Source organism: Pristiophorus japonicus, chromosome 26 (genome assembly GCF_044704955.1).
Source record: "Pristiophorus japonicus isolate sPriJap1 chromosome 26, sPriJap1.hap1, whole genome shotgun sequence".
NCBI lineage: Eukaryota > Metazoa > Chordata > Chondrichthyes > Pristiophoridae > Pristiophorus > Pristiophorus japonicus.
In genome coordinates, this window is record NC_092002.1 from 354,006 (window position 1) to 381,074 (window position 27,069).

The 27,069-nt window shown below is 56.8% G+C and overlaps 1 protein-coding gene across 2 annotated transcripts; it reads left to right on the forward strand.

Annotated features, from left to right (window-relative positions):
• Positions 1-27,069, forward strand: shkbp1 (SH3KBP1 binding protein 1). 2 transcript variants are annotated; one of them, XM_070867635.1, is made up of 18 exons: positions 1-150; positions 2,734-2,787; positions 3,290-3,335; positions 3,466-3,539; positions 4,647-4,705; positions 5,869-5,949; positions 9,963-10,127; positions 11,239-11,329; positions 11,697-11,887; positions 14,879-14,994; positions 15,556-15,643; positions 20,283-20,399; positions 21,643-21,813; positions 23,175-23,330; positions 23,458-23,554; positions 24,387-24,571; positions 25,057-25,189; positions 25,846-27,069. In XM_070867635.1, exons 1-18 carry the CDS (start codon positions 95-97, stop codon positions 26,447-26,449), a joined length of 2,484 nt encoding a protein of 827 aa, XP_070723736.1. In that variant the 5' UTR covers positions 1-94; the 3' UTR covers positions 26,450-27,069. The 2 variants fall into 2 exon arrangements, with proteins under 2 accessions (XP_070723736.1, XP_070723737.1); XM_070867636.1 differs by lacking the exons at positions 1-150; positions 2,734-2,787; positions 3,290-3,335; positions 3,466-3,539; positions 11,239-11,329 and having other exon boundaries at positions 4,648-4,705.

Consider the following 27,069-nt stretch of genomic DNA (forward strand, 5'->3'; position numbering starts at 1 on the left):
TCGGAATGGAACACACCCGCAGTTGGCTGAACTTGTCTGAAGCAAACTTTGAGGAAATGGCAGAAGTGGCTGGCAGCGCAGGGATGGTGTGAATATGGCAAGTTCAGGCAAACCTGCAGAGATTATACATCTCAATGTGGGAGGAAAGAGGTGGGTGAAGGCTCCAGCCCGCTTACTATCAGCCTGTCGCTGCTGCGCGTTGTGTTGGTTGGCTGTGAGCTGCTGAGATATTTGTGTTCCCGAGCCTGCTGACGGGGTACAGTACTCCGGGAGGGAGATGCTGCAATAACTCTGCTCAAACAGCCACACCTTGTGCTGTGAAATGGATCAGCAGCTCACTAAAATGGCAAAGAAAGATAGTCACTGTTGTAATGCTGACAATGCAGCAGCCAATTTGTGCACAGCAAGCTCCCACAAATAATCTGCTTCAGCGATGTTGGTTGAAGGATAAATATTATCCAGGACACTGGTGATCATTCCCCTGCTCTTCATTGAAATAGTGCCATGGGATCTTTTATGTCTGCCCAATAGGGCCTCTGTTTAACATCTCCTCCGAAAGACGGCACCTCCCAACAGTGCGGCGCTCCCTCAGTACTGCCCCTCCGACAGTGCGCCGCTCCCTCAGTACTGCCCCTCCGACAGTGTGGCGCTCCCTCAGTACTGCCCCTCTGACAGTGCCGCGCTCCCTCAGTACTGCCCCTCCGACAGTGCCGCGCTCCCTCAGTACTTCCCCTCCGACAGTGCGGCGCTCCCTCAGTACTGCCCCTCTGACAGTGCGGCGCTCCCCCAGTGCGGCACTCCCTCAGTACTGCCCCTCCTACATTGCAGGATTAATGATAATGTCAGGGTTGCACTCGAGGGAACAAAGTGCTGGAAGTTGAGAGGTAGGTCGGCTCGAGTGACTGAGTGGAGTAGAGAAATGAGACAGCCGCTATCACCCCGACAGTTCCCAATGAAAGGAGCTGGAGGATGGAGGGGTGCAGGTGGATGGAGAATAGTGTAGATGAGAGAAAGCGTTAGTTGTGCGGGCTGGGGAGGGGCAGGCGGGGGGTAGACACCAGGGCAAGGTGGTGGGTGCGGAGGTGAAGGCGACAGAAGAAGAACGGGGTGTCGTGCCAAGCTCAGAGTTCATTGAGGAGATGAAATTGCGTTGTTTGTTGAGGACTAATCACTGGGGGTCAGAGGGCGAAGGTCAGAGTAGATTGCTAAGGTTGAGATTGGATGGGGGATGGGGTCAGAAGGATGTGGAGAGCAGTTGGTATCTAAGAATTGTTAAAGCTTGCGCTGAGGAGAAACTTCTTCACTCAGAGAGTTGTTAACCTGTGGAATTCCCTGCCGCAGAGAGTTGTTGAGGCCAGTTCATTGGATGTATTCAAGAGGGAGTTAGATGTGGCCCTTACAGCTAAAGGGGTCAAGGGGTATGGAGAGAAAACAGGAAAGGGGTACTGAGGGAATGATCAGCCATGATCTTATTGAATGGTGGTGCAGGCTCGAAGGGCCGAATGGCCTACTCCTGCACCTATTTTCTATGTTTCTATGTTTCTTCACAACTGAAAAGAAAAAAAAAGCTTTTTAATTGAAGCGCCGGGAGAGGCGAAGAATGAAATGGATTTATGGCCCAGGGCTGCTGTGAGACAGTGAGAGAGTCGGAGCAGCTGACGGGAGAGTGCGTGTGCTGGTGCCTGACATTGAGCGAGAGCCGTGATTTGAGGAGCGCTGAATATCTGTAATCGTAGGCAGATCTAAGGCATGGAATCCACGGGGAATAAAACTGAGTCGGTTGCTGAGGAAGGAGATGTGGCTGAAAGAGAGATTTGGTTGATATGAGCAGGAATCCTGGCTGATTACTTCCCAGGCTAGGGAACTGAGGCCAACGTGGTCCCAACCCAACCCCCTCCCCCCCCCCCCAGGGCTGGCACAGAATGTGGACACCTAGTTGGAGTTGGGTCACTGGGAGAGAGCGCTGCATGTAGACCCTGTCCTTTAACTGGGGTCGGGGAGGGCCGGATACTGACCCCTGGGGGTCGGGGAGGGCCGGATACTGACCCCTGGGGGTCGGGGAGGGCCGGATACTGACCCCTGGGGGTCGGGGAGGATCATGTACTGACCCCTGGGAGTCGGGGAGGGCCGGATACTGACCCCTGGGGGTCGGGGAGGGCCGGATACTGACCCCTGGGGGTCGGGGAGGGCCGGATACTGACCCCTGGGGGTCGGGGAGAGCTGGATACTGACCCCTGGGGGTCGGGGAGGGCTGGATACTGACCCCTGGGGGTCGGGGAGGGCCGGATACTGACCCCTGGGGGTCGGGGAGGGCCGGATACTGACCCCTGGGGGTCGGGGAGGGCCGGATACTGACCCCTGGGGGTCGGGGAGAGCTGGATACTGACCCCTGGGGGTCGGGGAGGGCTGGATACTGACCCCTGGGGGTCGGGGAGGGCCGGATACTGACCCCTGGGGGTCGGGGAGGGCCGGATACTGACCCCTGGGGGTCGGGGAGGGCCGGATACTGACCCCTGGGGGTTGGGGAGGATCAGGTATTGACCCCTGGGTGTCGGGGAGGGCCGGATACTGACCCCTGGGGGTCGGGGAGGGCCGGATACTGACCCCTGGGGGTCGGGGAGAGCTGGATACTGACCCCTGGGGGTCGGGGAGGGCTGGATACTGACCCCTGGGGGTCGGGGAACGCCGGATACCACAACTGATAACTCTTGTTCCCTTCAATATCTTCGTTAGGTTCAGTTCCTCACGGCAGACCCTCACGTGGATACCGGACTCTTTTTTCTCGAGGTAAGACTCTCGCTGGCCCAGACTGTGGCCACACGTCACGCACAAACCAGCTTCCAAGGCCAGATTTTCTGATGGGTGATAATTTCCCCACTTGTTCCCGTGTCTCATGGTTTGGAGAATTTTAGTTACAGGGTTTGCAGTGACTTTTCATCAAATGCAAAGCCAGCTTCAGAATTCGCACCTCACTCCACCCAACCCGGTAGGGGGGGCGGGGTTTGTTTCACATGTCGTGGGGGGGAGGTGTCGTGGGGAGGGGGTCATGTGTCGCCGGGGGGATTGTTGCAGGGGGGTCACGTGTTGCGGGTCACGTGTTGCAGGGTGGGGTCGCAGGTCACGTGTCGCGGTCACATGTTGTGGGGTGATCACGTGTTGCGGGTCACGTGTTGCGGGGGGGTTCGCGGGTCGTGTGTTGCGGGTCACGTGATGCGCTCTATGTGACTCTCAGTCGGTCCCCAAGGGCCTGCTACTGATCTGAAGCCATAAACTTGTTTTTCTCTCTCAGCCTATTGAGCGGGAGGATCTCCACGCTGAAGGATGAAACTGGAGCGGTGAGTGAAACCCACAGTGGCTTTCTGTCAGAAACCAGATAGTGACCCTGGTCAGAAATATAACACATGCCACAGCATCGGCTGACCTCTGCAATCACCAACGTTATTCACTCTTTATTATTCACTTTAGATTTTTATCGATCGAGATCCGACTGTCTTCACCTCCATCTTGAATTTTCTCCGCACCAAGGAGCTGGACGCCAGGTAGCCCAGAAACGGCGGCAGGTCACAAGGGGTCAGGGAGGGCAGGCACCACGGGTAACCATCCCGTTTCCTGGGGAAGAGGCTAGCAAGTGTGCTCAGATCATGGCCGGTTAGGGAGGCTTTACTCTGTATCTAACCCCCTGTACCTGCCCTGGGAGTGTTTGATGGGGCAGTGTAGAGGGAGCTTTACTCTGTATCTAACCCCCTGTACCTGCCCTGGGAGTGTTTGATGGGACAGTGTAGAGGGAGCTTTACTCTGTATCTAACCCTGTGCTGTACCTGCCCTGGGAGTGTTTGATGGGGCAGTGTAGAGGGAGCTTTACTCTGTATCTACCCCGTGCTGTACCTGCCCCGGGAGTGTTTGATGGGACAGTGTAGAGGGAGATTTACTCTGTATCGAACCCCATGCTGTACCTGCCCTGGGAGTGTTTGATGGGACAGTGTAGAGGGAGCTTTACTCTGTATCTAACCCCCTGTACCTGCCCTGGGAGTGTTTGATGGGACAGTGTAGAGGGAGATTTACTCTGTATCGAACCTCATGCTGTACCTGCCCTGGGAGTGTTTGATGGGACAGTGTAGAGGGAGCTTTACTCTGTATCTAACCCGTGCTGTACCTGCCCTGGGAGTGTTTGATGGGACAGTGTAGAGGGAGCTTTACTCTGTATCGAACCCCATGCTGTACCTGCCCTGGGAGTGTTTGATGGGACAGTGTAGAGGGAGCTTTACTCTGTATCTAACCCCCTGTACCTGCCCTGGGAGTGTTTGATGGGACAGTGTAGAGGGAGCTTTACTCTGTATCTAACCCCATGTCCCTGCCCCTGGGAGTGTTTGATGGGACAGTGTAGAGGGAGCTTTACTCTGAATCTAACCCCGTGCTGTACCTGCCCTGGGAGTGTTTGATGGGACAGTGTAGAGGGAGCTTTACTCTTTGTGCCTTCATTCAATGAGTAGAGGCCTCGAGTGGAGTTGTTTGTCGGGGTGGGTAATGGAGGGGCGGGCGAGAGAGCAAAGTGATTGTTCCCATGTTGATATTTTACTGGTATTTTTTAATCACTGAGCAGCTGTGGGATTCTCTCGAATTAAAGGACTGAATTAATTTTTTCCCAGAGATGTCAACATTGGAATGCTTCGGCACGAGGCTGAGTTCTATGGAATCTCGCCGCTGGGTGAGTGACGAATACCGTGGCTTGCTGCCCAGAACCTGTAGGGGGGAATAACTTGAGTCGACATTCTCATTCACCCTCGCTCTGCAACCGAGACCCCACTTTTGCCACATCCCGGACTCAAAATATAGTCCCAGACTCCACCACCACAATCTTCCCAGATCCCGAAACCTCTCTTCCCAATTGTCCATGAATTTGCACCCCATTCCCAGCTCGCTCCTACCCTTGCGTTCCCTCCGACAGTGCGGTACTCCCTCAGTACTGCCCCTCTGACAGTGCAATGACTTGAAGACACATAACCTCAACAGGATCACCATGTTATTGCCGTGGTTACAGGAGCAGCTCGAGCTGGATTCTTCGTCACACTCATCATCATCATCATCATAGGCAGTCCCTCGGAATCGAGGAAGACTTGCTTCCACTCCTGAAGTGAGTTATTTGGTGGCTGAACAGTCCAATATGGGAGCCACAGTCCCTGTCACAGGTGGGACAGATAGTGGTTGAGGGAAAGGGAGGGTGGGACAGGTTTGCCGCAGTTGAGGGAAGGGGAGGGTGGGACTGGTTTGCCGCACGCTCCTTCCGCTGCCTGAGCTTGGTTTCTGCATGCTCTCGGCGATGAGACTCGAGGTGCTCAGTGCCCTCCCGGATGCACTTCCTCCACTTAGGGCGGTCTTTGGCCAGGGACTCCCAGGTGTCGGTGGGGAGGTTGCACTTTATCAGGGAGGCTTTGAGGGTGTCCTTAAAATGTTTCCTCTGCCACCTGGGGCTCGTTTGCCATGTAGGAGTTCCGAGTAGAGCGCTTGCTTTGGGAGTCTCGTGTCGGGCATGTGGACAATGTGGCCCACCCAGCGGAGCTGGTCGTGTGTGGTCAGTGCTTCGATGCTGGGGATGTTGGCCTGGTCGAAAACACTGTCATACTCACTGTCTTAATATTGCAAGTAGCTGCCCCTCCGCGCTGGTCCTGTGGCGGAGCTGCCCCTCGCGCTGGTCCTGAGGCGGAGCTGCCCCTATGCGCTGGTCCTGTGGCGGAGCTGCCCCTCCGCGCTGGTCCTGAGGCGGAGCTGCCCCTATGCGCTGGGCCTGAGGCGGAGCTGGGCCTGTGGCGGAGCTGCCCCTCCGCGCTGGGCCTGTGGCGGAGCTTCAGCTTTTGTTTTTCCGTTTCCCAGTTCGCCGCCTGGAGCTGTGCGAGGATTTGGAATGTTCGTCGTGTGGGAGTGTCCTGTTCCATGGATACCTGCCTCCTCCTGGTAAGTCCAACGTTCTCTGTTTCTCTGCCTCTTCCCAGGATTCTGGTCAATGTGTTCTGACGTTGAAGGCGATCTTTGGCCGTGGGGTGCGATCCTGCCGAGGTGTTGCTGCGGTGCATGTGTGAGGACAAGAGCGGGCTTGGCTGTGATGCCTTTGGAGATCGAATAGTCTATGCTTAAGCTCAAAGAATGGTGGGGGGGCGAGGGCGAGCGCAAGCTATCAGAGTGAGGTTCCTGCCCTTTGACCTTTACCCTGTTGGGAGATGGGGTGGCGGTAGGAGACATTAATAACATAAGAAATAGTAGCAGGAGTCGGCCATTCAGCCCCTCGAGCCTGCTCCGCCATTCAATAAGACCACGGCTGATCTGATCATGGACTCAGCTCCACTTCCCCGCCCGTTCCCCATAACCCTCGACTCCCTTATCGTTCAAAAATCTGTCGATCTCCGCCTTAAATATATTCAATGACCCAGCCTCCACAGCTCTCTGGGGCAGAGAATTCCACAGATTTACAACCCTCTGAGAGAAGAAATTCCTCCTCATCTCTGTTTTAAATGGACGGCCCCTTATTCTAAAATTATACCCCCAGTTCTAGATTCCCCTATGAGTGGGAATATCCTCTCTGCATCCACCTTGTCGAGCCCCCTCATTATCTTATATGTTTCAATAAGATTACCTCTCGTTCTTCTGAACTCCAATGAGTATAGGCCCAACCTACTCAACCTTTCTTCAAAAGTCAATCCCCTCGTCTCCGGAATCAACCGAGTGAACTTTCTCTGAACAGCCTCCAATGCAAGTATATCCTTAAATACGGGAACCAAAACTGTACGCAGTACTCCAGGTGTGGCCTCACCAATACCCTGTACAGTTGTAGCAGGACTTCTCTGCTTTTATACTCCATCCCCCTTGCAATAAAGGCCAACATTCCATTGGCCTTCCTGATTACTTGCTGTACCTGCATACTAACTTTTTGTGTTTCATGCACAAGTACCCCCAGGTCCCACTGTACTGTAGCACTTTGCAATTTTTCTCCATTTAAAAAATAATTTTAATTTTTTTTATTCTGCCAAAGTGGATAACCTCACACTTTCCAACATTATACTCCATCTGACAAATGTTTGCCCACTCACTTAGCCTGTCTATATCACTTTGTAGATTCTTTGTGTCGTCCTCACAATTTGCTTTCCCATCCATCTTTGTATCATCAGCTACATTACACTCTGTCCCTTCATCCAAGTCATTAATATAGATTGTAAATAGTTGAGGACCCAGCACTGATCCCCGCGGCACCTCATTAGTTACTGTTTGCCAACCCTGTCTGCTGTAAAAATAAAAAAGCGAAGGTGGCTCAACCATGGCTATCAAGGGATATCAGGGATAGTAGTAAAGCCAAGGAAGTGGCATACAAATTGGCCAGAAATAGCAGCGAACCTGGGGACTGGGAGAAATTTAGAACTCAGCAGAGGAGGACAAAGGGTTTGATTAGGTCAGGGAAAATAGAGTACGAGAAGAAGCTTGCAGGGAACATTAAGATGGACTGCAAAAGCTTCTATAGATATGTAAAGAGAAAAAGGTTAGTAAAGACAAACGTAGGTCCCCTGCAGTCAGAATCAGGGGAAGTCATAACGGGGAACAAAGAAATGGCAGACCAATTGAACAAGTACTTTGGTTGGGTATTCACTCAGGAGGACACAAACAACCTTCCGGATATAAAAGGGGTCAGAGGGTCTAGTAAGGAGGAGGAACTGAGGGAAGTCCTTATTAGTCGGGAAATTGTGTTGGGGAAATTGATGGGATTGAAGGCCGATAAATCCCCAGGGCCTGATGGACTGCATCCCAGAGTACTTAAGGAGGTGGCCTTGTAAATAGCGGATGCGTTGACAGTCATTTTCCAACATTCCATTGACTCTGGATCAGTTCCTATGGAGTGGAGGGTAGCCAATGTAATCCCACTTTTTTTAAAAAAGGAGGGAGAGAGAAAACAGGGAATTATAGACCGGTCAGCCTGACATCGGTAGTGGGTAAAATGATGGAATCAATTATTAAGGATGTCATAGCAGCGCATTTGGAAAGAGGTGACATGATAGGTCCAAGTCAGCATGGATTTGTGAAAGGGAAATCATGCTTGACAAATCTTCTGGAATTTTTTGAGGATGTTTCCAGTAGAGTGGACAAGGGAGAACCAGTTGATGTGTATTTGGACTTTCAAAAGGCTTTTGACAAGGTCGCACACAAGAGATTAATGTGCAAAATTAAAGCACATGGGATTGGGGGTAGTGTGCTGATGAGGATTGAGAACTGGTTGGCAGACAGGAAGCAAAGAGTAGGAGTAAATGGGTATTTTTCAGGATGGCAGGCAGTGACTAGTGGGGTACCGCAAGGTTCTGTGCTGGGGCCCCAGCTGTTTACATTGTACATTAATGATTTAGACGAGGGGATTAAATGTAGTATCTCCAAATTTGCGGATGACACTAAGTTGGGTGGCAGTGTGAGCTGCGAGGAGGATGCTATGAGGCTGCAGAGTGACTTGGATAGATTAGGTGAGTGGGCAAATGCATGGCAGATGAAGTATAATGTGGATAAATGTGAGGTTATCCACTGTGGTGGTAATCTGAATGGTGACAGATTAGGAAAAGGGGAGGTGCAACGAGACCTGGGTGTCATGGTACATCAGTCATTGAAGGTTGGCATGCAGGTACAGCAGGCGGTTAAGAAAGCAAATGGCATGTTGGCCTTCATAGCGAGGAGATTTGAGTACAGGGGCAGGGAGGTGTTACTACAGTTGTACAGGGCCTTGGTGAGGCCACACCTGGAGTATTGTGTACAGTTTTGGTCTCCTAACTTGAGGAAGGACATTCTTGCTATTGAGGGAGTGCAGCGAAGGTTCACCAGACTGATTCCCGGGATGGCGGGACTGACCTATCAAGAAAGACTGGATCAACTGGGCTTGTATTCACTGGAGTTCAGAAGAATGAGAGGGAATCTCATAGAAACGTTTAAAATTCTGACAGATTTAGACAGGTTAGATGCAGGAAGAATGTTCACAATGTTGGGGAAGTCCAGAACCAGGGGTCACAGTCTAAGGATAAGGGGTAAGCCATTTAGGACTGAGATGAGGAGAAACTTCTTCACCCAGAGAGTGGTGAACCTGTGGAATTCTCTACCACAGAAAGTTATTGAGGACAATTCACTAAATATATTCAAAAAGGAGTTAGATGTAGTCCTTACTACTCGGGGGATCAAGGGGTATGGCGAGAAAGCAGGAATGGGGTACTGAAGTTGCATGTTCAGCCATGAACTCATTGAATGGCGGTGCAGGCTCGAAGGGCTGAATGGCCTACTCCCGTACCTATTTTCTATGTTTCTAACCCGAGAATGAACCATTTATCCCAACTCTCTGTTTTCTGTTCGTTAGCCAATCCTCTATATATGCTAATATATTACCCCAACCCCGTGACCTTTTATCTTGTGCAGTAACCTTTCATGTGGCACCTTGTCAAATGCCTTCTGGAAATCCAAATACACCACATCCACTGATTTCCCCTTTATCCATCCTGTTCGTTACATCCTCAAAGAACTCCAGCAAATTTGTCAAACATGATTTCCCTTCATTTTACCATGCTGACTCTGCTTGATTGAATCATGCTTTTCCAAATGTCCCGTTACTGCTTCCTTAATAATGGACTCCAGCATTTTCCCAACGACAGATGTTAGGATAACTGGTCTATAGATTCCTGCTTTTTGTCTGCCTCCTTTTTAAATAGGGGTGTTACATTTGCAGTTTTCCAATCCACTGGGACCTCCCCAGAATCCAGGGAATTTTGGTAGATTACAACCAATGCATCCACTATCTCTGCAGCCACTTCTTTTAAGACCCTCGGATGTAAGCCATCAGATCTAGGGGACTTGTCTGCCTTTAGAGACCAGAGGGCGATTGTGCCTTTTTGTGGGGGAGAGGGGGTGGGCGAGGTTCCTTTCTGATCCTTTATTCTGATGCAGTTCTCTGTCCTCAGTGATGCCAGCAATGAGACGGAATCGGCACAGCCTGGCTGGGCCACAGTTTGTGGGGTGTCGGCAGGAGGGCACAGATCGGGTGCCTGTGCGACGGAGCAACACCATGCCACCAAACCTGGGCAATGCCGGGATTCTCGGGAAACTCCTGGAGCAGCGAGGGAACGGTTTGTATAATGTCGGTGCGAGGCATCATGTGACCTGCAGTTCCTCTCCCGCCCCCAGGTGGCTCAGTTGTCCATGTGTTGATCCTGAGGCACACTGGTCTGTTGCAGCCAGACCCGGTACTACAATCGAACTCCGCACCGAGTTATGGGGATCAGAAACTCGATCAGAAGCTCGTCGTCACCAGCTCGTGACATTTGCTGGAAGTTCCACGTGTGGAGGGCAGGCATCGGAGGAGGGGTCAGGCAATAGGTGGGGTTGAAGCTGGGTTTGGGGGTCGAGTGAAGTCAGAGGGTGCGTTGGGGTCAGACATGGCCAAAGTGGTTAAATGCCATGCGCTGTTAGTCCAGCCTGGACCTGTTGAGATGCAGGTCTACTTAACACAGCAGGCAAGACTGGCATTTATTGTCCACCCCGTTGGAGTTTCTTCTCAAACCGTGTGGTGAAGGTGCTCCCACAGTGCTGTTAGTGAGGGAGTGCCAGGATTGTGACCCAGCGACGATGAAGGAACGGCTGATATATTTCCAAGTCGGGATGGTGTGTGACTGGGAGGGGAACGTGGAGGTGGTGGTGTTCCCATGTGCCTGCTGCCCTTGTCCTTCTAGGGGGTAGAGGTCGCGGGTTTGGGAGGTGCTGCCGAAGAAGCCTTGGTGAGTTGCTGCAGTGCATCTTGTAGATGGTGCACACTGCAGCCACGGTGCGCCGGTGGTGGAGGGAGTGAGTGTTGAAGGTGGGGGATGGGGGGCATTAATATTGAGTTTGCGTCTTTGAGGAGCCCAGGGCACGGAGGCAGTTGAAGTTCTCCAACATCTGCTGGTGGTGATGAGTTGAGATTAACGCAGCCCAGGGATGGGAGTGGGGACAACCCGGGCTGTGGATTAGCAGCTCCAGCCCCCAATGTCAGCCGGTGTTGACGGGACAGTAATGAATCTGTGATGGCATCACGAGGAACATTTAATCCGTAAAACGGAAGGTCTTTGGGTACTGGTGTTGGGGGAGGGGTGGGGGTGTGTGCCAGGGGGGTTGCTGGGGTTGGGGTGGGTGGGGGGGATCTGCAGAACCGGAGTGGCGAGCTCGCTCGTGTGACCCTAACCGCTTCCTTGTGGTTCCCAGGGTCGACGGCCTATTCTGGGATGGTGAGGATCGTGCGAGGGCATCACAACTGGATTGCGGTGGTTTACACTCACTTCGTGGTGTGTTACAGGCGAGTGTTAAACCGGAACTCTGTCCCCTCGCCCCCTCCCCTACTGCCTGATTCACCTCACCTCCCCTCGGCTCATCTCTGCCCGCAGCCCCCACCCCTCCCCAAAGTCTGGGCCCAGTGCCCCCTCCCCCACCCGCCATTGGGCCCAGTGCCCCACCCAGTTCTGGGCCCAGTGCCCGTGTTTCTCCCCGCGTCCCCACCCCCCCCTCACAATCGGGGCCGCGTGTCTGCAGCACCCACAAGGTTTTATTTTCCCCCGATTCATGGTCCGAAGTTTCCAGACACTCCTTTACTTGGGTGGAGTCTGGTTGAATGCCCCTTGTGTGTTTGTTGCTGGCCTTTGACCTTGTCCCTCTGTTTCTCTCAGACTGAAGGAATCGTCCGGTTGGCAGCAGGTGTTCGCCAGCCCTCGTCTGGAGTGGGTCATCGAGCGTGTGGCCCTCAATGCCAAGGTCCTGGGCGGGTCCCTGGGAGACAACGACAAGATGGTAGCTGTGGCTTCCTGCAGTGAGATTATCCTGTGGGCCATTCACGAAGGCGGCAGTGGCAATGAGATTGGTATGCCTCTGTCACAAGGAATCGGGATTTGAAATGGCTTCTGGTATTGTGCATGTTGCTATGGTAGCCGTGACGCGGGGGTCACTGTCTGTGTCATAGAATCCGTTACCCACACCCAACCCAACTGCAAAACCATCTCCACAACTCCCTGGGCTGTGCGACTCAGCCACAGACCGGCCCCCCTTGCCCAAGAGACTGGGTTAAGGGAGGGTCCGATTGGACTCGATGACTCTCAAAAACCAGTTACTGTTTAAGCTCATTCATAAATAATGACGTGTCTGTGGGACCCGTACCCCAGTGAGAGTCAGTGTGTGTGGGACCCACACACCAGTGAGAGTCAGTCTGTGTGGGTCTGTACCCCAGTGAGAGTCAGTGTGTGTGGGACCCGTACCCCAGTGAGAGTCAGTCTGTGTGGGTCTGTACCCCAGTGAGAGTCAGTGTGTGTGTGGGACCCATACCCCAGTGAGAGTCAGTGTGTGTGTGGGACCCGTACCCCAGTGAGAGTCAGTGTGTGTGGGACCCGTACCCCAGTGAGAGTCAGTGTGTGTGGGACCCGTACCCCAGTGAGAGTCAGTGTGTGTGGGACCCACACACCAGTGAGAGTCAGTCTGTGTGGGACCCGTACCCCAGTGAGAGTCAGTGTGTGTGTGGGACCCATACCCCAGTGAGAGTCAGTCTGTGTGGGACCCATACCCCAGTGAGAGTCAGTCTGTGTGGGACCCGTACCCCAGTGAGAGTCAGTGTGTGTGGGACCCGTACCCCAGTGAGAGTCAGTGTGTGTGGGACCCACACACCAGTGAGAGTCAGTCTGTGTGGGTCTGTACCCCAGTGAGAGTCAGTGTGTGTGGGACCCGTACCCCAGTGAGAGTCAGTCTGTGTGGGACCCATACCCCAGTGAGAGTCAGTCTGTGTGGGACTGTACCCCACTGAGAGTCAGTCTGTGTGGGACCCGTACCCCAGTGAGAGTCAGTGTGTGTGTGGGACCCATACCCCAGTGAGAGTCAGTCTGTGTGGGTCTGTACCCCAGTGAGAGTCAGTCTGTGTTGGTCTGTACCCCAGTGAGAGTCAGTGTGTGTGGGACCCATACCCCAGTGAGAGTCAGTCTGTGTGGGTCTGTACCCCAGTGAGAGTCAGTGTGTGTGTGGGACCCATACCCCAGTGAGAGTCAGTCTGTGTGGGTCTGTACCCCAGTGAGAGTCATTGTGTGTGTGGGACCCATACCCCAGTGAGAGTCAGTGTGTGTGGGACCCATACCCCAGTGAGAGTCATTGTGTGTGGGACTGCACCCCAGTGAGAGCTTGCATTTCTTTAGAGCCTGTCACATTCTTTCGCAATTAAATACTTTTTGGAGTGTAGTCACTGTGGTAATGTGAGAAACGCGGCAGCCACTTTGTGCACAGTAAGCTCCCACAAACAGCAACGTGTGGTGGGGGTGGTCTCTATGAGGGGGTCAGGTTCCCTTCTAACCAACTTGAGCGGTTTGAACCGCTCCCCCTCCCTTGGGTTCTGTACTCTGGATTTATTTGGGGGGGTGTGACAAAAGTGCAAAGGACGCTGGTTTGATGCAAAGAACTTTGTTTTTATTACAGTCAGGATAATACAGGCTTATTACTCTAGTAAGAAAATACACGGCCAAACTTACAATCACTCTAATAAAGACCAATACAAGGAAAGGTACAAGGTCAAACTTAAAATCACAAATCACTCTAATAAAGAACCATCCACTACACATTCAAAGGGGGGATCACAGTAAATTATACCTCCCACCTCCCAGTACCTAATTCTAGCTAGGTTAGACTCCAGGGCATGCAGGGACTATGCTTACCAACCCTTTTGATAGTTAACGGTAGATCGCGATTGTTTTTCCCTTGATACCAAGTTGACTGTGGTCGGTTACTGCTGCGATGGTGATATTCTTCCTTCCTTCAGGACTTCAGGACTTCGAGGCTGGAGAAGTTAGTTTACAACTGTCGCGTTGGTTTCTCTCCTTGTCTCGCAGTATAGCACCTGGTGTAGTATGGCATCTGAGGGTGTAGCAGCCTTGTAGCTACCTAGCAACCACCCAATCTCTGTTGAAAACAGGGGCAGTTATACGATTTCAGTGAATCTGATCTCGCCGCCAAATCTCTTCAAAATCCTTTGTATAACTTTGGCGGGCTTGGTAATTCTTTGTAATATTTTGTCGGGCTTGTTAAAAGTTGATATGTTTTGGGTGGATTGATCTTCGAAAACTGTTTCCTGATGGAAATATTAGTTTGGTAATTGCAATATCCTTTTGTGCTTAGACTTTCACATACAGGCTGGATTGGGCCTCTTTGTGATGTATATGCTGAAATGGTTGTCCAGACCCATGTTGATGGGTAGCTACCTCTGGGTGATTTTGTGATGTTAATATCTCTTGTGGAGAAGGATTTTCAAATACTAATTCTTCCAGACAGGTTAACTCAGTCCTCACACCCAGGTAGCTTCACTTAATTACACTGTCTCTTGCTCGTTCCGTCGGTCCGCCCACAGCCTTGAGTTTCTTTTAAAATCCAAAATTCTATTAAAGTTCGTAGTTTCTTCCATAAGCACTTGAGTGCCAAACCTTTTGGTAAATAGTCCCAAATTAAATTTCCTTTCGAATGAGCCCAAACACAGGAGGGGGATTTCTTGTGATTTTTGCATTCCTTCAAACATGATGAGCAGATAATCTGCACTGCACTGAATGGCAGCTGAGATTTTGTGCTCAAGTCCTGGATTGGGACTTGATCCCACGACCGTCTGTGTTTGTTTGTTTATTTATTCCGACTGTGTTAGGTCTTCACCAACTGTAAAATAGAAACTGAGATTAAAAAACGCAAATGTTGGAAGTACTCAGCAGGTCAGGCGGCATCTGCGGAGAGAGAAATGGAGTTAACGAACGTTTGGGGTCGATGACCTTTGATCAGCCATTGGGAGCAACCGATTCGCTGTGCCTTGGCCTAAATCTCTCGCTCTCTCTCCATGCAGGAATCTTCACCCTCGGAGTCCCGGTGGAAGCTTTGTTCTTCGTGGGTAATCAGCTGATCGCAACAAGCCACACGGGCAAAGTGGGAGTGTGGAACGCTGTCACCAAACACTGGCAGGTAGGGAGTCCCCTCCGACCACTCACTCACTCACTCACTCACTCACTCACTCACTCACTCACTCACTCACTCACTCACTCACTCACTCACTCACTCACTCACTCACTCACTCACTCACTCACTCACTCACTCACTCACTCACTCACTCACTCACTCACACTGTCTCACTCACTCACTCACTCACACTGTCTCACTCACTCTCACTCACTCACTGTCTCACTCTCACTCACTCACTCACTCACTCACTGTCTCACTCACTCTGTCTCACTCTGACTCACTCACTCACTCTGACTCACTCACTCACTCTCACTGTCTCACTCACTCTCACTCACTCACTCACTCACTGTCTCACTCACTCTCACTCACTCACTCACTCACTGTCTCACTCTCACTCAATCACTCACTCACTGTCTCACTCACTCTGTCTCACTCACTCACTCTGACTCACTCACTCACTCACTCTGACTCACTGTCTCACTCACACTCACTCACTCACTCACTCACTCACTCACTGTCTCACTGTCTCACTCACTCTGTCTCACTCCCTCCTTTCTCCCACAGATTCAGGATGTTGTTCCTATAAACAGTTATGACACAGCTGGGTCCCTGCTCATCCTTGGGTGTAATAACGGATCGATTTACTACATCGGTGAGACGATTCTGTCCTCCCTCCCTGACCCCCGCCCCTCTCTTTCCCCCCCGCCCCTCTCTTTCCCCCCCGCCCCTCTCTTTCCCCCCCGCCCCTCTCTTTCCCCCCCGCCCCTCTCTTTCCCCCCCGCCCCTCTCTTTCCCCCCCGCCCCTCTCTTTCCCCCCCCGCCCCTCTCTTTCCCCCCCCGCCCCTCTCTTTCCCCCCCCGCCCCTCTCTTTCCCCCCCCGCCCCTCTCTTTCCCCCCCCGCCCCTCTCTTTCCCCCCCCGCCCCTCTCTTTCCCCCCCCGCCCCTCTCTTTCCCCCCCCGCCCCTCTCTTTCCCCCCCCGCCCCTCTCTTTCCCCCCCCGCCCCTCTCTTTCCCCACCCCGCCCCTCTCTTTCCCCCCCGCCCCTCTCTTTCCCCCCCCGCCCCTCTCTTTCCCCCCCCGCCCCTCTCTTTCCCCCCCGCCCCTCTCTTTCCCCCCCCGCCCCTCTCTTTCCCCCCCCGCCCCTCTCTTTCCCCCCCCCGCCCCTCTCTTTCCCCCCCCCGCCCCTCTCTTTCCCCCCCCGCCCCTCTCTTTCCCCCCCCGCCCCTCTCTTTCCCCCCGCCCCTCTCTTTCCCCCCCGCCCCTCTCTTTCCCCCCCCGCCCCTCTCTTTCCCCCCCCGCCCCTCTCTTTCCCCCCCCGCCCCTCTTCTTTCCCCCCCGCCCCTCTCTTTCCCCCCCGCCCCTCTCTTTCCCCCCCCGCCCCTCTCTTTCCCCCCCCGCCCCTCTCTTTCCCCCCCCGCCCCTCTCTTTCCCCCCCCGCCCCTCTCTTTCCCCCCCCGCCCCTCTCTTTCCCCCCCGCCCCTCTTCTTTCCCCCCCCGCCCCTCTCTTTCCCCCCCGCCCCTCCTTTCCCCCCCCGCCCCTCTCTTTCCCCCCCCGCCCCTCTCTTTCCCCCCCGCCCCTCTCTTTCCCCCCGCCCCTCTCTTTCCCCCCCCGCCCCTCTCTTTCCCCCCCCGCCCCTCTCTTTCCTCCCCGCCCCCTCTCTTTCCCCCCCCGCCCCTCTCTTTCCCCCCCCGCCCCTCTCTTTCCCCCCCGCCCCTCTCTTTCCCCCCCCGCCCCTCTCTTTCCCCCCCGCCCCTCTCTTTCCCCCCCCGCCCCTCTCTTTCCCCCCCCGCCCCTCTCTTTCCCCCCCCGCCCCTCTCTTTCCCCCCCCGCCCCTCTCTTTCCCCCCCGCCCCCTCTCTTTCCCCCCCCGGCCCCTCTCTTTCCCCCCCCCCGCCCCTCTCTTTCCCCCCCCGCCCCTCTCTTTCCCCCCCGCCCCTCTCTTTCCCCCCCCGCCCCTCTCTTTCCCCCCCCGCCCCTCTCTTTCCCCCCCCGCCCCTCTCTTTCCCCCCCGCCCCTCTCTTTCCCCCCCCGCCCCTCTCTTTCCCCCCCCGCCCCTCTCTTTCCCCCCCCCGCCCCTCTCTTTCCCCCCCCGCCCCTCTCTTTCCCCCCCCGCCCCTCTCTTTCCCCCCCCCGCCCCTCTCTTTCCCCCCCCGCCCCTCTCTTTCCCCCCCCCGCCCCTCTCTTTCCCCCCCCGCCCCTCTCTTTCCCCCCCCGCCCCTCTCTTTCCCCCCCCGCCCCTCTCTTTCCCCCCCGCCCCTCTCTTTCCCCCCCGCCCCTCTCTTTCCCCCCCGCCCCTCTCTTTCCCCCCCGCCCCTCTCTTTCCCCCCCGCCCCTCTCTTTCCCCCCCGCCCCTCTCTTTCCCCCCCGCCCCTCTCTTTCCCCCCCCGCCCCTCTCTTTCCCCCCCGCCCCTCTCTTTCCCCCCCGCCCCTCTCTTTCCCCCCCGCCCCTCTCTTTCCCCCCCCGCCCCTCTCTTTCCCCCCCCGCCCCTCTCTTTCCCCCCCGCCCCTCTCTTTCCCCCCCCGCCCCTCTCTTCCCCCCCCGCCCTCTCTTTCCCCCCCCGCCCCTCTCTTTCCCCCCCGCCCCCTCTCTTTCCCCCCCCGCCCCTCTCTTTCCCCCCCGCCCCTCTCTTTCCCCCCCCGCCCCTCTCTTTCCCCCCCGCCCCTCTCTTTCCCCCCCCGCCCCTCTCTTTCCCCCCCCGCCCCTCTCTTTCCCCCCCCGCCCCTCTCTTTCCCCCCCCGCCCCTCCTCTTTCCCCCCCCGCCCCTCTCTTTCCCCCCCCGCCCCTCTCTTTCCCCCCCGCCCCTCTCTTTCCCCCCCCGCCCCTCTCTTTCCCCCCCGCCCCTCTCTTTCCCCCCCCGCCCCTCTCTTTCCCCCCCGCCCCTCTCTTTCCCCCCCCGCCCCTCTCTTTCCCCCCCCGCCCCTCTCTTTCCCCCCCCGCCCCTCTCTTTCCCCCCCCGCCCCTCTCTTTCCCCCCCGCCCCTCTCTTTCCCCCCCCGCCCCTCTCTTTCCCCCCCCGCCCCTCTCTTTCCCCCCCCGCCCCTCTCTTCTCCCCCCCGCCCCTCTCTTTCCCCCCCGCCCCTCTCTTTCCCCCCCCGCCCCTCTCTTTCCCCCCCCGCCCCTCTCTTTCCCCCCCGCCCCTCTCTTTCCCCCCCCGCCCCTCTCTTTCCCCCCCCGCCCCTCTCTTTCCCCCCCCGCCCCTCTCTTTCCCCCCCCGCCCCTCTCTTTCCCCCCCCGCCCCTCTCTTTCCCCCCCCGCCCCTCTCTTTCCCCCCCCGCCCCTCTCTTTCCCCCCCCGCCCCTCTCTTTCCCCCCCGCCCCTCTCTTTCCCCCCCGCCCCTCTCTTTCCCCCCCGCCCCTCTCTTTCCCCCCCCGCCCCTCTCTTTCCCCCCCCGCCCCTCTCTTTCCCCCCCCGCCCCTCTCTTTCCCCCCCCGCCCCTCTCTTTCCCCCCCCGCCCCTCTCTTTCCCCCCCGCCCCTCTCTTTCCCCCCCCGCCCCTCTCTTTCCCCCCCCGCCCCTCTCTTTCCCCCCCCGCCCCTCTCTTTCCCCCCCCGCCCCTCTCTTTCCCCCCCCGCCCCTCTCTTTCCCCCCCGCCCCTCTCTTTCCCCCCCCGCCCCTCTCTTTCCCCCCCGCCCCTCTCTTTCCCCCCCGCCCCTCTCTTTCCCCCCCCGCCCCTCTCTTTCCCCCCCGCCCCTCTCTTTCCCCCCCCGCCCCTCTCTTTCCCCCCCCGCCCCTCTCTTTCCCCCCCCCCGCCCCTCTCTTTCCCCCCCCGCCCCTCTCTTTCCCCCCCCGCCCCTCTCTTTCCCCCCCCGCCCCTCTCTTTCCCCCCCCGCCCCTCTCTTTCCCCCCCCGCCCCTCTCTTTCCCCCCCCGCCCCTCTCTTTCCCCCCCCGCCCCTCTCTTTCCCCCCCGCCCCTCTCTTTCCCCCCCCGCCCCTCTCTTTCCCCCCCCGCCCCTCTCTTTCCCCCCCCGCCCCTCTCTTTCCCCCCCGCCCCTCTCTTTCCCCCCCGCCCCCCTCTCTTTCCCCCCCCGCCCCTCTCTTTCCCCCCCGCCCCTCTCTTTCCCCCCCCGCCCCTCTCTTTCCCCCCCGCCCCTCTCTTTCCCCCCCCGCCCCTCTCTTTCCCCCCCGCCCCTCTCTTTCCCCCCCCGCCCCTCTCTTTCCCCCCCCGCCCCTCTCTTTCCCCCCCCGCCCCTCTCTTTCCCCCCCGCCCCTCTCTTTCCCCCCCCGCCCCTCTCTTTCCCCCCCCCGCCCCTCTCTTTCCCCCCCGCCCCTCTCTTTCCCCCCCCGCCCCTCTCTTTCCCCCCCCGCCCTCTCTTTCCCCCCCCGCCCCTCTCTTTCCCCCCCGCCCCTCTCTTTCCCCCCCCGCCCCTCTCTTTCCCCCCCCGCCCCTCTCTTTCCCCCCCCGCCCCTCTCTTTCCCCCCCGCCCCTCTCTTTCCCCCCCCGCCCCTCTCTTTCCCCCCCCGCCCCTCTCTTTCCCCCCGCCCCTCTCTTTCCCCCCCGCCCCTCTCTTTCCCCCCCCGCCCCTCTCTTTCCCCCCCCGCCCCTCTCTTTCCCCCCCGCCCCTCTCTTTCCCCCCCCGCCCCTCTCTTTCCCCCCCCGCCCCTCTCTTTCCCCCCCGCCCCTCTCTTTCCCCCCCGCCCCTCTCTTTCCCCCCCCGCCCCTCTCTTTCCCCCCCGCCCTCTCTTTCCCCCCCCGCCCCTCTCTTTCCCCCCCGCCCCTCTCTTTCCCCCCCGCCCCTCTCTTTCCCCCCCCGCCCCTCTCTTTCCCCCCCCGCCCCTCTCTTTCCCCCCCCGCCCCTCTCTTTCCCCCCCGCCCCTCTCTTTCCCCCCCCCGCCCCTCTCTTTCCCCCCCCGCCCCTCTCTTTCCCCCCCCCGCCCCTCTCTTCCCCCCCGACCCCCCTCTTTCTCACCCCCCCTTTCTCACCCTCTCTCTCTCACCCCCCCTCTCTCTTTCCCCCCCCCCCCCCCACTCTCCCCACCCCTCTCTGAAAACAGTTGGGGAAGGTATCCCAGATCTTTGTGATCCGACTCTGCGAGTCCTCGGTGATTCTGTCTGCGTGTGTTAAATGTTTGATCTCCCGGGGAATTGTTTGTGGGGCGGAGGGCAGGGGAGGGGTAGAGGTGGAGGGGAATGGAGGGAGAACGACTGGCTGAATCACCACCTTGGAATTGTACCCCAGGAGAGGCAGCACCTTCGGGGGATACGGGGGAGAAATGGGAAGTTGGTGTGGATCCGGTGACTATCTGTCTCTCAATGTTTGACATTCGCAAAATGGAGTGATATTTATTTTTCAGATGTGCAGAAGTTTCCTCTGAGGATGAAGGACAACGACCTCCTTGTTACTGAACTTTACTGTGATCCCTATGAAGATGCCATCACAGCCCTCAGTGTCTATCTCACCCCAAAAACCAGTGAGTAGGCATCTATGCAGCGGTTCCAATGGTGCTTTACAATAATTTAATCTCTCGCTTTAACCTGAAAATGCCAGCTTGGCTCAGTGCTGCACCATAGCCTGACTGAGGGAGTGCTGCGTTGTCGAGGTGCTGTCCTTCTGTTAACTAAAGCGTGCCACTCTTCACAGAGCAGAGTCTGGGACAAAATATCTTGACATGTTTTCCTAGATGCTTGGGTTTCAAATAATTCAATCTGAGATTTCTGCAAGATCTGATCTGTATAAATGCAAGTTGTGTATAAATTGAAGTCTTTCTCATAGAGGTCGCTGCTGCAGTAAATCAGATGACCAGCTGGTGGCAGTATTGACCACCAAACTCATGGTCTACAGGGCTGTAGTAATACTCTCCCTCCTGTATGGGTCTGAGGCATGACGATGTACAGAAGACACCAAGTCACTGGAGATATGTCACCAGCGATGTCTCCGCAAGATCCTACAAATCCCCTGGGAGGACAAGCGCACCAACATCAGTGTCCTTGTCCAGGCTAACATCCCCAGTATTGAAACACTGACCACACTCGATCAGCTTCGCTGGGCAGGCCACATAGTTCTCATACCAGACACTAGACTCCCAAAGCAAATGCTTTATGTGGAGCTCCTTCACGGTAAACGAGCCAAAGGTGGGCAGCGGAAACGTTACAAGGACACCCTCAAAGCCTCCCTGGTAAAGTGTGACATCACCACTGACACCTGGGAGACCCTGGCCGCAGACTGACCGAGGTGGTGAAAGTACATCTGGGAGGGCGCTGAGCTCTTCGAATCTCAACGCTGCAAGCGTGAAGAGGTCAGGCGCAGACAGCGGAAGGAGCGTGCGGCAAACCAGTCCCACCCACCCCTTCCCCTGAAGAATGTCTGTCCCACCTGTAACAGGGTCTGTGGCTCTCGTATCGGACTGTTCAGCCACCAAAGGACTCACTTTGGGAGTGGAAGCAAGCCTTACTCAATTCCGAGGGACTGCCTATGATGATGACCAGCAATTGGGGAAATGGTGCCGATATATGGATCTCATCAATGAATGTTTTGCTGTAGAAGATGGCAACCAATCACAAACCAGTAATTTTGTGCTGGGTTTTATTGCCCTTCTGGTAACCCAAAGAGATTGTTGAGCTGAGAATAAATTAGCTGCGCCCTGAGGGAGGGGAGAGAACGTTCCGGGGTTTTCAGGCAGAGCTTCAGTAACGTTTTGCTGCTGTCTCTAACAGGCGACAGCGGGAACTGGATCGAGATTGCATATGGGACGAGTTCAGGAATGGTCCGTGTAATTGTGCAACATCCCGAGACAGTGGGATCTGGTCCGTTACTCTTTCAGACATTTAGTGTCCATCGCAGCCCGATCACCAAGATCACACTCTCCGAAAAAAACCTCATCTCGGGTAGGAAATGATTATTAACCTTCTCCCTCTTGCCACCGTCACCTCATCGGTTGTTTCCCTTCCTCTAGTCAGCCCATCTCGGTAACGTTCCGAGGCCCCGCCTCCCCTCCCTCCCGCCGGGATTCCCCGATCTCCTCCCCCTCCCCTCCCTCCCGCCGGGATTCCCCGATCTCCTCCCCCTCCCCTCCCTCCCGCCGGGATTCCCCGATCTCTCCCTCTCCCGCGGGGTGTCCCCGATCTCCCCCTCTCCCGCGGGGTGTCCCCGATCTCCTCCCCCTCCCTCCCTCCCGCCGGGATTCCCCGATCTCTCCCTCTCCCGCGGGGTGTCCCCGATCTCCCCCTCTCCCGCCGGGATTCCCCGATCTCCTCCCCCTCCCTCCCTCCCGCCGGGATTCCCCGATCTCTCCCTCTCCCGCGGGGTGTCCCCGATCTCCTCCCCCTCCCTCCCGCCGGGATTCCCCGATCTCCTCCCCCTCCCTCCCTCCCGCCGGGATTCCCCGATCTCTCCCTCTCCTGCAGGGTGTCCCCGATCTCCTCCCCCTCCCTCCCGCCGGGATTCCCCGATCTCTCCCTCTCCCGCGGGGTGTCCCCGATCTCCCCTCCCTCCCGCCGGGATTCCCCGATCTCCTCCCCCTCCCTCCCTCCCGCCGGGATTCCCCGATCTCTCCCTCTCCCGCGGGGTGTCCCCGATCTCCTCCCCCTCCCTCTCGCCGGGATTCCCCGATCTCCTCCTCCCCCCCCCCCCCCTCCCTCCCTCCCGCCGGGATTCCCCGATCTCCTCCCCCTCCCTCCCTCCCGCCGGGATTCCCCGATCTCTCCCTCTCCCGCGGGGTGTCCCCGATCTCCTCCCCCTCCCTCTCGCCGGGATTCCCCGATCTCCTCCCCCCCCCTCCCTCCCTCCTGCCGGGATTCCCAGATCTCCTCCCCCTCCCTCCTTCTCGCCGGGATGTCCCCAATCTCCTCCCCCTCCCTCCCTCCCGCCGGGATTCCCCGATCTCCTCCCCCTCCCTCCTTCTCGCCGGGATTTCCTGATCTCGGGCACTGATGGTGAGTGTCAGGACAGTTGGGATTTCGGAATGTACAGACTGTTCCCTTCAAACAGCTGCCTCCCTCGACCCCCGCACTCCCCCCTCCTTGCACTCCACACTTCACCTCCAACGCCCCCCCACCACCAAATCTCTGCCATGATGGATGTAATTGGCCCACCGCAATTTCTGTCGTGGTGGGGGGAGTGCGGGAGCAGAAATTAGTCGGGCTCCCGCTCCCATGACCCCTCCCCTAATGGCGATGTGAATAGGCTTGGCTGTGAAGTTTCCTACAGGTGAATAGCCACCTTGGAGATGATGCGATTTGTGTTTCAGTGTGTGCCGACAATAACCACGTGCGTACGTGGACCGTGACCAGATTCCGTGGGATGATCTCCACACAGCCTGGATCAACACCACTTGCATCGTTTAAAATCCTCTCCCTGGAAGATTTGGATGGACACGGGGGCTGCTCGGCAGGACTGGAGATCGGTGAGTAGCAGCGAGACTGGGGCCGTGTAACTAACGGGACATTGCAGGGCTGGGGGTGCGTGGGTCTCCCCCGATTCGCAGCTCCCTGATTTACCCGTGGGTCTGTCTTCGTCCATTTCTGTTACAGGCCCGTTTGGGGAACGAGACGATGAACAGGTTTTCATCCAGAAAGTGGTCCCTGACACGAGTCAGATCTTCGTGCGTCTGTCCTCGACGGGAAAGAGGTAATCGACACTCCAACCCAGATCCGGATCCTTGTACTGCGCGCATTCTTTAGATGGGACGGTTAACGTGGGCAAGTTCAAAAATATGCTTGGTCAAACGGGTAGGTTTGAAGGAGGAGAGAGAGGCGGAGTAGCTTCGGGAGAGGATTAGGGCCTCGGCAGCTGAAGACATGAGCAGCAATGGTGGAGCGATGGAAATCGGGGATACTCAAGGGACCAGAATTGGAGGCTCGCAGAGAGAGAATTTTAAAATCCAGGTGCTGTCGGACCAGAGGCAGTGTAAGTGAAGGAGACTTGGTGCGGGTTCAGTTTTGGGCAGCAGAGTTTTGGATGAGCTCATGTTTATGGAGGATGGGAGGCTGGCCAGGAGAGCATTGGAATAGTCAAGTCTGGATGGATGAGCCTCTCAGCAGATGTGCTGAGACAGGGACAGAGACGGGCATGGCACTTCACGGTAATTAATTTACTGAAAGCACTTTAGATGTTTGAGACGTGCGAAGACACCTGAGGTCTCGCTGATCCCAGAGCAGAGCGGCGCTCCCAGCAATTGAGGCTCTCGCTAACTTTGTCATTTGTCAGAAGTCAGTTTTGTTTCCAATTTAATTCGAGGGATTTTGGTCGACCGGGCAGGGGTCTGGTTTCCCAGACCAGGTCCTCAGGACTGGTTGTAAAGTGACAGCTCCTCTGGTCAAATATCCTGCAGACATCAGTGGTTCAGGCTGAACAAAAGGACAAGAATGGGGACAAGAATTGGCGCCATCAATAGATGTTCATCATCTGACCCTGCTCATCCCTTTTATCCTGTCTCTCTCTCTCTCTCCCCCCCACGCAGGATCTGCGAGATTCGCTCCGTGGATGGGATCGCGATCACCGCTTTCACCGTCCATGAATGCGAGGGTTCGAGCCGGATCAGTTCGCGTGCGAGACGTTACTTGTTCACCGGACACGCCAATGGAAGCATCCAGATGTGGGATCTGACCACAGCCATGGAGGCAACGAGCAAGGCAGCAAGTGCAGGTAGGGGCCACTAGGGGACGAGAGTGGGGTCGGGGCGGGGTGGAGGCGGCGAGAGCGGGGGTGGGGCAGAAGGGGCGAGAGCGGGGGTGGGGCAGAAGGGGCGAGAGCGGGGGTGGGGCAGAAGGGGCGAGAGCGGTGGTGGGGCAGAAGGGGCGAGAGCGGGGGTGGGGCAGAAGGGGCCAGCTCCTATCCCTGGTCTGGTGGGTTTGTGCGATGTGGCCTGAACTCTGAGCTAAGGCCAGGCTCGCCCCCCAGGTCTCTGTCGCCCCCCCCCCCCCGTCTCTGTTGCCCCCCCCGGTCTCTGTTTCCCCCCGCCGTCTCTGTCCCCCCCCCCAGTCTCTGTCGCCGCCCCCCCCCCCCGTTTGTCAGTTAGCCAACACTCTGCTCACACACGACGAATTTATAGACTCTGGGCACGAGGGGAAAAGTCGGAAAGGTGAAGGTCACTTTCTAATCTTGTAGTTTTGTGTTTTGAATGTGCTCAGACCTCGGGGGCCCGACGGAGCAGGAACTGCTGCAGCAGCTGGAACAGTGCGACCTCGCGCTAACCCGAACTCCCGACATCAGCCCTGCCGAGTCATTGGTCCATCCCACCATGCTCCGCGTCTCCTCCTCCAGGTAATTAAATGTAGAAATCTGCTGTACCTCTGGGAGCGGGTTTCAGACCCAGGTCGGAACTGAACCATAAACCGCCCGGTGGCAGTGCTGCCCGAACCCGACTGCCGTCTCGGTCCAGTTCCTGGCCGCAAGTCGACAGTCATTCCATCGTCTCACTCGAGAGGCTCCATAGCCTGGGAGAAGTCACTGCTTCTATAACAGGGATGTTAACGTGACGGGAACCTGTTACAGGAAGTAAGTGTGACACAGGAAGTGGGTGTTGCTCACGGTTACAGTGCTTCAGGTGCAGCAGAGCTACACCGCCACATAGTGGCCACAGCCTGTAGCTGCAGCGTCACAGTATCTGTTTACATCAGAAATCCCATTATAGCCGATTAGTGGGTGTTTTCACTGTTCAATGTTGATGTAACAAGCAACCCAGAAATCGTGAGAACAGGAAGTATGAGGACCAGAAAAGTGCGGGCTCCCGGCCCATATCCTACTCCCGCACCATGTCCCGCGTCCTGGCCCGTATCCCGCGTCCCGGCCCGTGTACCGGCCCATTTCCCACTCCCGGCCCGTATCCTGCTCCCAGCCCATATCCCGCACCAGCTGATATTTTCATGTTCCAATAAAGTCTGATTTGTTGTAATACTTTCCGCTTGTTGTTGGAACAGCCACTACCAGCCGCTGGACGGGCTGCGAGAGAGGATGATGCGGAGTGGGATGGGAGGCACTCGGAGGGACAGCCCGACCCTTGTCCGACAGCGAGAGGCTTCCCCCAGCTTGTGCAGTCTGCAGTCACACGTTGCCAGTCGAACCTCATTGGATAAAAGTGATTACTCCAGCGGGAATCCTCGGCTGAAATCCGGGGACCAATATGGCGGCGAGGTGCGATTGCGACGCTCGCCTCATGGGGCGGAGAATCTGGGCAGCGACACGGCGGAGGGTGAGGGTAGAGTGGGGCAGAGGGGGAGCTTTGTGGAGCGATGTCAGGAGTTGGCTCGTTGTTCCGAATTCAATGCTGTGGATCTTCGCCGGGTGAGCTGCGAGTCGGACAGCAGAATATTGATCAAAAATAAACTCCCAGGTCAACCCAGCTCTGTCCAGGGACTGAAGGCAGTGTCGCCCAGTCCCACCCTGTCCACCAGAACTCTCCCCCCCGATGTACCATCAACGAGTTCCTCTGGGGAAGGTCCGTCTTCGTTAACCAGTGCCCCCAGCTCAACCACCGAATCCACTGCGGCCACCAGACCCAGAATGAACGAGACCTCGTTCTGACCATCGCTGCCCACAGCCGAAGCTGCTGTCCGCCAGTATTCCCGCTCTTCCGCATCCCGCAACACCTTGTGTAAGGTTTCATCAGCTGGGTGCTTCACAGCAGATAATTCGTCCCGTGGGATTCTGACTGAGTGCTTGCCGACTACCCGATTCCTGCCTCTACACCCCAACGTTAAACAGCAGCGACATCGACCAACAAATCTGCTGATTTCCCGCTTCTGAGGGAAACCGAATTCCAGCCAAAGAATTGATCCGGATTGTGGCGTTTCAGCGCACGTGGGGAGTTATCGCCCCGCGGAATCCCGGGTTATCGCCCCGCGGAATCCCGAGTTATCGCCCCGCGGAATCCCGGGTTATCGCCCCGCGGAATCCCGAGTTATCGCCCCGCGGAATCCCGAGTTATCGACCCGCAGAATCCCGAGTATCGCCAGTGATTGCTGCTTCATGTTGAAATCTGCACGGCTCAATACTCAAGACTCCTGCTTCTGGCAGCTCACGGTTTAAAGGCTAAAGTTAATTTTTCGCCAGTTAGTTCTGGGTCAGGAATTTAAAGCTGTATTTTTTTATTTGTTTAATGTTCCATGATGGGATTTCTAGAGTGAAATAAACAATGAAGCAAT